The sequence below is a fragment of the Mustela lutreola genome, chromosome 6 (genome assembly GCF_030435805.1).
Source record: "Mustela lutreola isolate mMusLut2 chromosome 6, mMusLut2.pri, whole genome shotgun sequence".
Classification (NCBI taxonomy): domain Eukaryota; kingdom Metazoa; phylum Chordata; class Mammalia; order Carnivora; family Mustelidae; genus Mustela; species Mustela lutreola.
In genome coordinates, this window is record NC_081295.1 from 86,378,612 (window position 1) to 86,391,916 (window position 13,305).

Below are 13,305 nucleotides of genomic sequence, written 5' to 3' on the forward strand. Positions count from 1 at the left end.
AGTTTTGCATATTGGCCATGTTGGGAACTGATAAGAGACTCTTGGCTTCTCCTGTTTTTGGAATGGCCTAAGTGAAATCTTGCATAAGTAAGTTGGCAATAACTCTTATGTCATGTGCTTTCTTTTTTTTTCCTTAAGATTATATTTATTTATTTGGCAGAGAGAGAGATCATAAGTAGGCAGAGAGGCAGGCAGAGAGAGAGGGGGAAGCAGTCCCCCTGCCAGAGAGCCCGATGTGGGGCTCCATCCCAGAATCCTGGGATTGTGACCTAAGCCGAAGGCAGAGGCTCAACCTACTGAGCCACCCAGGTGCCCCTTACGTCTTGTACTTTCTGATGCTTGAAGAAGAAGAAGAAGGAAGGGCAGCAGTATAGAGAACATAAATTCTTCACAATGCGATAACAGATCAATCCTACAACTTCTCTGTTGGAAATGCCAGAATAGTTAGAGAATGAACCAAGCCAATGGCGTCCTACTTAGGATTTACATGTAGGACTTGGCAAAGCCCAGTGCTGTGACCTCAGCCCCCAGCCTCCTGTGTGTGGCAGGGTCCAGCTTCCCTGTCTCTGAGAGAAATGCCCTTAAATTCAGTGTCCTATACCCAGAGGATAGCTCTCAATTCTTCTAAGCTCCAGAGAAGATAAAACATGATTCTTAAAAACTGTATTTACCTCTAATTCTTCCCAAGACCTCCAAACAGCAAGAGCACTTGTTGTTTTTTGTTTTGATGCATAAACTCTAAAGAACAAGAGACTAGACAGCAAAAATAGCATTTTGAAAGCAAGAAGGCAGAAAGGTAAGGGATATTGCTTTAGCACACTGGCTAAGGTAAGTCCTAAACTGACAGTGGGAAGAGTTGAGAAGCAATGTAGTGTGTGCCACAAAACCTTCAAAGGGCTTGAGGTAAAAACCAGCAGGCTGCTTGTAAGTCTGTTTAAGACACAGACCTCCAGGTCTTCTTTCCAAAGTCACATGGCTAGAGACCTGCACCCACCTCACACTGGCTGAAGATGGAAGAATTAGTTTTTAGGGAGTATGAAGCACAGGGTTGCCTAGATTTGGAGGACACTGGACACATGTGAGAATAGAAAAGTCATAGTGAGGGGCGCCTGGGTGGCTCAGTGGGTTAAGCCGCTGCCTTCGGCTCGGGTCATGATCTCAGGGTCCTGGGATCGAGTCCCGCATCGGGCTCTCTGCTCAGCGGGGAGCCTGCTTCCTCCTCTCTCTCTCTGCCTGCCTCTCTGCCTACTTGTGATCTCCCTCTGTCAAATAAATAAATAAAATCTTAAAAAAAAAAAAAAAAGAAAAGTCATAGTGAAAATAGAGATTAAGTGAAAGTCTGTGTTTTAGAAGGTTTTTTAAAGAGACTGAGGCAAGGGACACCTGGGTGACTCAGTGGGTTAAGCCTCTGCCTTCAGCTCAGGTCATGATCTCAGGGTCCTGGGATGTAGCCCTGCATCGGGCTCTCTGCTCAGCAGGGAGCCTGCTTCCCTATCCCCCAACCCCCGCCTACTTGTGATCTCTCTCTCTCTCTCTCTGTCAAATAAATAAATAAAATCCTAAAAAAAAAAAAAAAAGAGAGACTGAGGCAAGTGAATTATTTCCGCTGGCCATCTTTAATCAGAATGACCAGTGATTCTACCTGTGATTACATGTTATTAAAGATTTGGGATCATAAAAAGGAGCTCTAATTCAAAATGCCAATGACAATGAAATGCAACCTTGGACCTAGATATGAATTTTGTTATAATCCAAAGCCAATCAAAAAAACGTTCTTTGAAAAGATCAATAGGATTGATAAATCTATTATCAGAGATACCAAGGTAAGTAAAAGAGAAGGCATAAATTACCACTGTCCAGAATGAAAGAGGGAACATCGCTACAGGCCCTGTGGACATTAAAAAATAAGAAGTGAATACTAGGAACAATGTCATGAAAGCACTCTTGACAATGTAGATGAAACAGGCAAATTCTTTGAAAAATACAAGCTATTAAACCTCATCAAGAAGAAATAGATATCCTACATATCCCTATATTCACTAAAAAAAAAAAAAAAAGTATAATTAAAAACCTTTCTACAAAGAAAACTCCAGGTCCAGATGGCTTTACTGGTGAATTTACCAAATAGCTAAGTAAGAAATAATGCCAGTTTTACAGAAGTGCTTCTGAAACATATATTTTTATAAGGACAGTTTTATAAGGATATTTTATAAGGACAATATTATCCTGATATCAAAACCAGAGAAATACATTTTAAGAAAAATAGAGTATAGACCATTATCTCTTTGGAGTATTGATACACATTTCTTTTTTCTTTTTTAATTTTTAAAATTTTATTTTAAGTAGGCTCCACATCCAGTGTGGGGCTTTCAGACCTGAGATCAAGAGTTGCATATTTTACTGACTGAGCCAGCCAGATGCCTGGACACACATTTCTTAGTAAAATTTTAACAGGTTAAATCCAAGTAAGCATTTATTCTAAGAATGGAAGGTTAGGTTAACATTCAAAAAGCAATCAATATAATTCATCACATTAACAGACTAAAATCCAAACAAGCCATCAGTCCTCTAAATAGATACAGAAAAAGCAGTTGACAAAATTTAACACCCTTTTATGATGAAACTCTCGGTAAACTAGAAATAGAAACTTCACCATTTGGAAAAAGAGCATCTACAAAAAGGCTAACATTATACTGAATGGTGGAAGACTGAATACTTTTGTCCCAAGATCAGGAACAGAACAAGGATGTTCTTTCTCACCATTGCTATTCAACGTTGTACTAGAGGTCCTAGTCAGTGCAATAAGGCAATAAATAAATAAACACAAAAACAAATACATAAAATATCTAAAGATTAGAAAAGAACAAGCATATCTCTCTTTATTTGTAGACGATGTGACCATCCATATACAATCCTCAAAAAAGTTATTAGAACCAGTAAATAACTTTAGCAAGGTCATAGGATAAAAGGACAATATATAACAATAAATTTTATTTCTATATGCTTACAGTGAACACTTAGAAATTGAAATTTTAATATACTATTTAAAATAGCATCCAAAACTTAAGCAGCTGTGAAGTTAATATTGATTGCTATATGCAGAAGATGTTATGTACAAACCTAATGGTAACCATAAATCAAAACCCAGTGATAGATGTGGAAAGAATAAAAAGAAAGAAGTCCAAATATATCATTAAAGAAAGTCAACAAATCATGAAAAAAAAGGGAGGATCAGAGAAAAACCACAAAAACAACCACAAAACAAGTAAAAAAGCGGTAATAAATAAATACATATCTATCAGTATCATATCTAACCTTGAATGTAAACGGACTAAATGTTCCAATCAAAAGACATAGGGTAACAGAGTGGATACAAGAACTATCTATATGCTGTCCACGAGAGACTCATTTTAAACTTAAGGACACCTGCAGATTGAAGGTGAGGGGGTGGAGAACCATCATCTATCATGCTAATGAACATCAAAAGAAAGCGGGGATGGCCATACTTAGACAAATTAGATTTTTTAAAAAAGATTTTATTTATTTATTTGATAGGCAGAGATCACAAGTAGGCAGAGAGGCAGGCAGAGAGAGAGGAGGAAGCAGGCTCCCTGCTGAGCAGAGAGCCCGATGTGGGGCTCGATCCCAGGATCCTGGGATCATGACCTGAGCCGAAGGCAGCGGCTTTAACCCACTGAGCCACCCAGGCGCCCCCAGACAAATTAGATTTTAAACCAAAAACTGTAACAAGAGATGCAGAAGAGCATTATATCATAATTAAGGGGCCTGTCCATCAAGAAGATCTAACAATTGTAAATATTTATGCCTGCAACTATAGTAATAATAAAAGGACAATTCAATAAGAAGATATAACAATTATAAATATTTATTCACCCAATATGGAAGCATCCAAATGCTTTTTATGTATCCAAATACGTAAAAAGAGTTAGTAACAAACATAAAGGAACTAATCTATAATAATATAGTAATAATTCCCCTACAGTAATAGTAGGGAATAACAATACTCCACATCAATGGATAGATCATCCAAATAGAAAATCAATGAGGATACAGTGGCACTAAATGACACAATGGACCAGGGAGATTTAACAGATGTAATCAGAACACTCCATCCTTAAATAGCAGAAGACACATTCTTTTCAAGTGCACATGGAACAGTCTCCAGAAGTTGTCACATATTAGCCTACAAACTGCCTCAACAAATCAAGAAGACTGAAGTCATACCAAGCATTTTTTTTTTTTTACCACAATCCTATAAAACTAGAATTCACAAGAAAAAAAATCTGGAAAGAGCATAAATACATTGAGGTTAAATAACATGCTATTAACAATGAATAGGTCAATCAAGAAATCAAAAAAGAAATGAAAAATTACATGGAAACAAATGAAAATGAAAACACAGTGGTTCAAAATCTTTGGGATGTAGCAAAAGCAGTTCTAAGAGGGAAGTTTGTAGCAATACCTTAAGAAGCAAGAAAAATCTCAAAGAAACAGCCTGACCTTATGCCTAAAGAAGATAGAAAAAGAAGAAACAAAACCCAAAAGCAGCAGAAAGAATGAGAAGGGAGAAGGTCACAGGGAGAGGCAGACTCCTTGCGGAGCTGGGAGCCAGATACGAGACTCGATCTTTGAATCTGGGATGATGAACTGAGGCAAAGGCAGTCGCTTAACTGAGACACTCAGGTACCCAGAAAGAAAAAATTTAAACAGACCAATTACCAGCAGTGAAATTCAATCAGTAATAAAAAAAATTCTCAATAGACAAAAGTCCAGGTCTAGACAGCTTCATAGGTGAATTCTATCAAACACTTAAAGAAGAGTTGATACTTTTTTTTTTCTCCAACTACTTCAAAAAGTAGAAGAGGTAGGAAAATTTCCATATTCATTCTATGAGGTCAGGTTCACCCTAAAATCAAAACCAGATAAAGACACCACAAAAAAAGAGAATTATAAGGCAATATCTCTGATGAAAATAGATGCAAAAATCCTCAACAAGATTTTGATTTTGATGAAGTCCCAAAAGTATTTTCGCTTTTGTTTCCTTTACCTTTGGAGACAAATCAAAAGCTTCTGCACAGCAAAGGAAACAGTCAAAAAAACAAAGAGGCAACCCACGGAATGGGAGAAGATATTTGCAAATGACAGTACAGACAAAAGGTTGATATCCAGGATCTATAATGAACTCCTCAAACTCAACTCACACAAAACAGGCAAACATATCAAAAAATGGGCAGAAGATATGAACAGACACTTCTCCAATCAAGACATACAAATGGCTATCAGACACATGAAAAAATGTTCATCATCACTAGCCATCAGGGAGATTCAAATTAAAACCACATTGAGATATCACCTTACACCAGTTAGAATGGCCAAAATTAACAAAACAGGAAACAACATGTGTTGGAGAGGATGTGGAGAAGGGGAACCCTCTTACACTGTTGGTGGGAATGCAAGTTGGTGCAGCCTCTTTGGAGAACAGTGTGGAGATTCCTCAAGAAATTAAAAATAGAACTTCCCTATGACCCTGCCATTGCACTCCTGGGTATTTACCCCAAAGATACAGATGTCGTGAAAAGAAGGGCCATCTGTACCCCAATGTTTATAGTAGCAATGGCCACGGTCGCCAAACTATGGAAAGAACCAAGATGCCCTTCAACGGACGAATGGATAAGGAAGATGTTGTCTATATACACTATGGAGTATTATGCCTCCATCAGAAAGCATGAATACCCAACTTTTGTAGCAACATGGATGGGACTGGAAGAGATGATGCTGAGTGAAATAAGTCAAGCAGAGAGAGTCAATTATCATATGGTTTCACTTATTTGTGGAGCATAACAAATAGCATGGAGGACATGAGGTGTTAGAGAGGAGAAGGGAGTTGGGGGAAATTGGAAGGGGAGGTGAATCATGAGAGACTATGGACTCTGAAAAACAATCTGAGGGGTTTGAAGTAGCGGGGGTGTGGGAGGTTGGGGTACCAGGTGGTGGGTATTATAGAGGGCATGGATTGCATGGAGCACTGGGTGTGGTGAAAAAATAATGAATACTGTTTTTCTGAAAATAAATAAATCAATTTAATAAAAAAAATAAAATAAATAAACCTTAAAAAAATCCTCAACAAAATACTAGCAAACTGAACCCAACAATACATTAAAAAATTACACATCACAATCAAATGATATTTAGTTCCAGGATGCAAGGGTGGTTCAATATGGAAAAATCAATCAGCATGATACTTCACACTGAGGAAAGAAAGGATTAAAAACCATATGATAATTACAACAGACACAGATACAAAAAGACATTTGGCAGGGTACAACATCTACTCATGATAAAAACTTTCAACAAAGTAGGTCTAGGGGGAACATACTGCAACATAATAAAAACCATATATGAAAAACCCACAGTGAACATCATTCTTAAAGGAGAAAAACCAAGAACTTTTTCCCTAAGGTCAGGAATAAGACAAGGGATGTCCAAAAGACAAAGCAAGAAACAGACTTTTTTTTTTTTTTAAAAAGAAACAGACTTTTTAACTCTGGAGAACAAACTGATGGTGCCCAGATGGGTGGTGGTGGGGAAGGGGGAGGTGATGGGGATTAAGGAGGGCACTTGTCATGATGAGCACTGGGTGCTGTATGGAAGTGTTGAATCACTATATTGTACACCTGAAACTTATGCAACACTTTATGTTAACTGTATTGTAATTAAAATAGGAAATGTCATGGAAATATACATCAGATAAAATAATTTAATACAGAATGCATGAAGGCTCTTTTAATTCTATAATAATGGGTAGACAGCCAACCCAAATTTTTTAATAAATGGGCAATAGATTTCAATACATGCTTCACCAAAAAAGACCTATAAATGGTGAAAAAGGCACAAGAAAAGATAATTCCACGTCATTGGTTATCAAGGAAATGCAAATTGAAACTGTAATGTTATATCATCACACAGCCACCAGAATGATTAAAATGAAAAGATTAGTTCTACCAAATACCGGCGAGAATGTGGAACAACTGGGGCTCTCATATAGTACACAATGGTATAACCACTTTGGAAAACAGTTTCTCAGTTTCTTGAGAGTTAAACATATACTTAACATATGACTTGATATTTTGCAAGGAAATTTGAAATTGAGGTCATTCCTGTAGTACTGAATATTGTCTTTGCTACTCTCAAATGTGTGCTCCCCTGCTCTGTTTTTGTGCACTCAGTATACACAGCACCTTTTTTTGGTTCAATCCTGAATGGTAGTATGGTATTTCTGGAGACATTTAAAATGCCTGTCAAAACGAACAAAGCAATACCAACAATGCAAGTAATCTAATTTAAATGGTAGCAATATTAGCGAATCTGACCAAGCTGGCCTAACCAATAGTGATTATAAGCCTTCCTAGGTTGTAAGGCACATTCCAGATATGCTAAAATATAAATAAATAATTTTTAGAATTGATGAAATGTGGTAATAATAATTATCATACCAATAACATCAGTTAATAAATTAGTAGTCAGGAGCCTGAGTACTTTATTAAGTAGTTTTAGAGCTAGATTTATTTTTCCCATTTTCCATGGCAAACATTCTATGTTCATTAATCAGTTACCCCTTTAGGTGTTTCTCATTCTTTTTTTTTTCTTATTTAATTTTATTTTTTCTGTGTTCCAATATTCATTGTTTATGCACCACACCCAGTGCTCCATGTAATTCGTGCCCTCCTTAGTACCCACCACCAGGTTCACAAAACACCCCACCCCCACTCCAAAACCCTCAGTTTGTTTCTCAGAATCCAGTATCTCATGATTTGTCTCCCCCTCTGATTTCCCCCAATTCATTTTTCCTTTCCTTCTCCTAATGTCCTCCATGTTATTCCTTATGCTCCACAAGTAAGTGAAACCATATGATAATTGACTCTGCTTGACTTATTTCACTCAGCATAATCTCAATTGATGTGGGTTTCCTACTAGACACCAAATATGTCTTTGGTTTTTACCACTAGCCAATCCTAATTCCATTTCGGGCCAGATCTCTCTAGATGAATGATTTAGAAATTTAAAAATTGACTTTATAAAAGTGGCATAACAGATTTTTTTAAAGATTTTATTTATTTATTTGACAGACAGAGATCACAAGTAGGCAGAGAGGCAAGCAGAGAGAGAGAGGAGGAAGCAGGCTCCCTGCTGAGCAGAGAGCCCGATTCGGGACTCGATCCCAGGACCCTGAGATCATGACCTGAGCTGAAGGCAGCGGCTTAACCCACTGAGCCACCCAGGTGCCCCGAGGCATAACAGATTTAAATGATCAAATGCCATATATATTAGATAAGCCGCTATGTTAGCATATTTTTGGAAAATGTTTTAAATGTTCCTATGATTCTGTTGCTTACTTATAGTATTTGCATTTTTATATTTTGAGATAACTTTCAAAGAATGCAGTTTTTGATGAATTAAGATGAATTTTTACTTACTGTGTAGGAGATTGGGAACACTGGAATAAGAAACTTCAGCCATATTATTATCCAACTGACAGTATTCCAGAATATTCATCTATTTTGGTTCCAAATGTTGACAATGTTAGAACGAATTTTTTGATAGACACCATTGCAAAGCAACAGAAAGTAAGTTTGATTTGATAGTTTCTTAGCTGATCACAAACCTATACAAAACACATGCCTTTTCACACGCTACAGATAGAAAAACCAAATTCCAGCACAAAGGGCTAGAGGTGATGCCATTTAAAGGAAGCACATTTAGGAATTGAACCCCAGGACATGCTTCAATTCATTATCCCCTGAGCTGCTGACGTCCAGCTTGCAAGGGAAGTGGGTGTCTGCTCATAGAGTCCCTCCCTACTCCCATGGTCACGTGACTATTTACCCATACTTCCTTCCAGCATAGTTATAGTACACATTTTATATTGAAATTCTTATTTGAACTAGAATTGATTGGTTGACTGATTATTTTTTTTTAGGATTTATTTTGATGTGGGTCTAATTCTAAAAAGTGATTACAATTAGTTGTGTTAACTATTACAATGAAGAAAAAAAAAAGCTACCAGAACCATAAGGTATTTAAAGCTGAATGCTTTACAACCCCTTTCATCATGATTATCTGATTATTGCAGGCCGTTTTGCTCACAGGAGAGCAGGGAACTGCAAAAACTGTAATGATTAAGGCCTATTTGAAAAAATACGATCCTGAAGTACAGTTATCCAAAAGTCTGAACTTTTCATCTGCCACAGAACCCATAATGTTTCAGGTAAAACCCATCATCTGCTGAGGTAATTAACATTTTAAATGTTTTGAGTGCTGGTTGCAGTAAAATGTGTATGAATATAAAATATGGTATGTATGTGTGTGTGTGTGTGTGTGTGTATAGGAAATGGGGCTGCACTTGGCGTTCAGTTATTAGCTTTCCTAGGCCAAGTATAAACAGCAGATTTTCACCTAATATTGAGGTTGAAGCTGAACTTTGTGTATAAAATTCATGATTCACATTTTAATAACTTATTTTTTTGCAGTCTTACAATGTCTATTTTAATAAACATTTATGTAAGTTAAATAAGTTCTACTCTGAAAAACAGGCTCATCATTTCTAGGAAAATGGGTTGAAATCTTAACACTTAAGACAAACATTTCCTCTTCTCTAGAGAACAATGGAGAGCTATGTGGATAAGCGAATGGGAAGCACATATGGGCCACCAGGAGGCAGAAAAATGACTGTATTTATTGATGATATTAATATGCCTGTGATTAATGAATGGGGAGATCAGGTATGACTACATTATCTCATATAAATGATATTTAATTGGTATTTTTAGTTATATTTGAAAGGTCTCAATAGCTTTCATCTTGTGAAGCTGAGTAGCAATTCTCTCAGTTTTGGCTTCTCTGTTAAGAGCTGGCATTCTCCCTTCTTGAAATCCCTGTGTGTTTTCAGCAGTACCCCTTCCTGCCTTCAGGCTTCTCGATTTCACCATCCTTTCTGACTCCTCTTTTTCTTTCCCCAGGGTTTTATCCTTGCTGTTACCTCTTATTCTATATACTCCCTCTGAGGAATATCCAACTTAGAAAACACCTTTTTTTTTTTTTTAAAATTTTTAACTCTGTCACATACGTGCCTTACTCGTGATCATCTGTCAACCCCAGAGTCATTCTCTATCAGAGACCGTCACTGATGATTTCAGAATTCTGCATGTTCCTTGTGGGATTCTCAACACCTCCCTCTCACCACTGCCCACTGCCTCATCAGTAATGTCCACCTAGAGCTTGCCAGGACCCATTCCATCTGGCCTTTTATCTGAATTCACCTCAGATACCTATAGGAAGTCAGGACTCCCAGATCCGTGCTTTCCCTGAGACTGTTCCTCAAACAGCTCTGCATGGCCCTTGCAATAGCAAGAAGAGAAAAAGCCAGTGAGGGAACCCTATAGAGCAGTGAGGGATGGGTGGAGAAAGAGTGATTTAGGAAGTTATCCAAAGTCACAAGGTGAGCCTGGGAAGAACTGAGCCTCTGAATTCAAAAGAGGAAAAGTTGTCAGTGAGGAGGGAGCGTTAGCAGTGTGAGAGGCCACCAAAAAGATAAGAACGTAAAACAGAAACCCAAAACACTTAGTAGTCCTGAACGCTCAAGAGTAAAACCATCCCACATTCTGATTTAAAGTAGTTTGAAGTGTTCAGTATTGATACTTGTAACTCTGAATACTGTTGTAACTCTACCAACTATTCCATTACTCATTAAATTTCTTTGGAGATCCATTTCATCCACATGGTAAAGAGCACCCTGGACTCAATTCAGACGTTTAGCTTATGGTTTTGTTCATGAATGGTAGTACTGAAATCAGATGGCCTTGCAGGTGACCATCAACATTCACAAACACTTCACTGACAAGTGTTGAATACTTTCTTCTAATCTCAGGTGTACAATTTTGTAGGAGTTGTGGAGGAATATGATAGTGGAATGTGACTGAAGTATCACTGTATAAAATTTCAGATAACTAATGAGATTGTGCGCCAAATGATGGAAATGGAAGGAATGTATAGCTTGGATAAGCCTGGAGACTTCACTACTATTGTTGATGTGCAGATCATAGCGGCAATGATCCACCCTGGAGGCGGTCGAAATGATATTCCCCAGCGTTTAAAAAGGCACTTTACTGTGTTTAACTGCACATTGCCTTCCAACGCTTCAATAGACAAAATTTTTGGTATGGCTATTTTTTCGCGTTTCTGTCTTTTTTTGTTTGTTTGTTTACTGTATTACATAATGGACATAAGCCAAGCAAAATCTTATTTAGGAGACAGAAAGCCTCTGTCTGTAGTAGGGATTCATTATCTGAAATGCAGAGCTAAACAGAGAGGAGGGACTAAATATTCATGTTTATAGCCCATTCTAAAAATATTTAAAAGTTTGGCTTTAAGGTTTTAGTTTTCTTGACATGATCAACCAGAGAAATTTGAACTAATAAATGACAGCAGATCTATCATGGATAAACAATATAATGTATCAAGTCAAAAGTAGCATTTTATGTAAGTTAATGAAATGAGATTTTTAAAAAAGATTTTATTTATTTATTTGACAGTCAGAGATCACAAGTAGGCAGAGAGACAGGCAGAGAGAGAGGAGGAAGCAGGCTCCCTGCTGAGCAGAAAGCCTGATTCAGGGGCTCGATCCCAGGACCCTAGGATCATGACCTGAGCCGAAGGCAGAGGCTTTAACCCACTGAGCCACCCAAGCTCCCTGAAACGAGATTTTTTGACAACAAATTTAGGCTCATATAAATTGTTTTGTCAAAAATTATATAGATCAAGGCATACAAGAGGAACTGACCCATGCATATATGTACATTAATTGAAATAGCAAGTACTAAAGATTAGGAAAAAAAGGAAAGGGCAGACTTTCAGTAAATAGTAATGGGATATGTAGTAATTTTAATGTGAAAATAATTGGAATGGAACCCCTACCTCACGCCAGGCATATCATCAATACAGACAGATTAAAGACTTAAAAAGCATTTAGAAGAATGCCCAGGAATAAATCCCACTTGATCATGGTGAATAATTCTTTTAAGGTACTGTTGGATTTTATTGGCTAGTATCTTATTGAGAGTTTTTACATCCATGTTCATCAGGTATAGTCTTCTTTTTAGTGGGGTATTTGTCTGGTTTTGGAATTAAGATAATGCTGGCCTTTGTAGAATAAGTTTGGAAGTTTTCCTTCTATTTCTATTTTTTGGGAACAGTTTGAGAATAGCCATTAACTCTTCTTTAAATGTCTGATAGAATTTTGCTGGGAAACCATCTGGCCTTGGACTTTTTGTTTGTTGGGAAATTTTTAATTACTGATACAATTTCTTCATTGGTTATGCAGCGGTTAAAATTTCTATTTATTCTGACTTCAGTTTTGGAGGTTTATATGTTTCTAGGAATTTGTCCATTTCTTCCTGATTGCCTGGTTTCTTGGCATATAATTTCTCATAATATTTTCTTATAGTTGTTTGTATTTCTGTGCTATTGGTTGTGATCTCTTCATTTGTGATTTTGTTTATTTGGGCCCTTTCTCTTTTTCTATTTGATAAATCTGGCTAGGGGTTTATCAATTTTATTAATTCTTTCAAGGAACCAGTTCTTTCATTGATCTGTTCTACTGTGTTTTTTTTTTAATGTCATTTATTTCTGCTCTAATCCTTATTATTTCCCTTCCTCTGCTAGTTTTAGGCTTTATTTGATGTTCCTTTTCTAGCTCCTTTAGGTATAAGTTTAGGTTGTGTATCTGAGACTTTTCTTCCTCCTTGAGGTAGGTCCGTATGGCTATATACTTTCCCTTAGGACCACTTTTGCTGCATCCCAAAGGTTTTAGATTGTCATGTTCTCATTTTCATTTGCCTCCATGTAATTTTTTATTTCTTCTTTAATTTTGTGGTTGGCTCGTTCATTCTTTACTAGCATGTTTTTAAGCCTCCATATATTTGTAGTCTTTCCTAATTTTTTCTTGTGGTTGACTTCAAGTTTCAGACCATTATGGTCTGAGGATATGCATGATATGATTTCAATGTTTTTGTACTTGTTGAGGGCTGGTTTGTGACCCAATACATGATCTATTCTGGAGAATATGTCATATACATGCAAAAAGAATGTGTATTCTGCTACTTTAGGATGAAAATGTTCTGAATATATCTGTTTAGGTCCATGTGGTCCAATGTGTCACTCAGCCATTGTTTCCTTGTTGAGTTTCTGCTTAGATCACCTGTCCATTGCAGTTAAGTGGGGTGTTAATTT

At 37.1% G+C, this 13,305-nt stretch overlaps 1 protein-coding gene across 1 annotated transcript in view; it reads left to right on the forward strand.

Annotated features, from left to right (window-relative positions):
- Positions 1-13,305, forward strand: part of DNAH8 (dynein axonemal heavy chain 8) — a 377,764-nt gene that overhangs the window by 205,042 nt on the left and 159,417 nt on the right. Inside the window, exons 54-57 of the mRNA XM_059177846.1 lie at positions 8,503-8,645; positions 9,152-9,286; positions 9,678-9,800; positions 11,021-11,234. Coding sequence (XP_059033829.1) covers positions 8,503-8,645; positions 9,152-9,286; positions 9,678-9,800; positions 11,021-11,234 — 615 coding nt within the window. The remainder of the gene's footprint in view (positions 1-8,502; positions 8,646-9,151; positions 9,287-9,677; positions 9,801-11,020; positions 11,235-13,305) is intronic.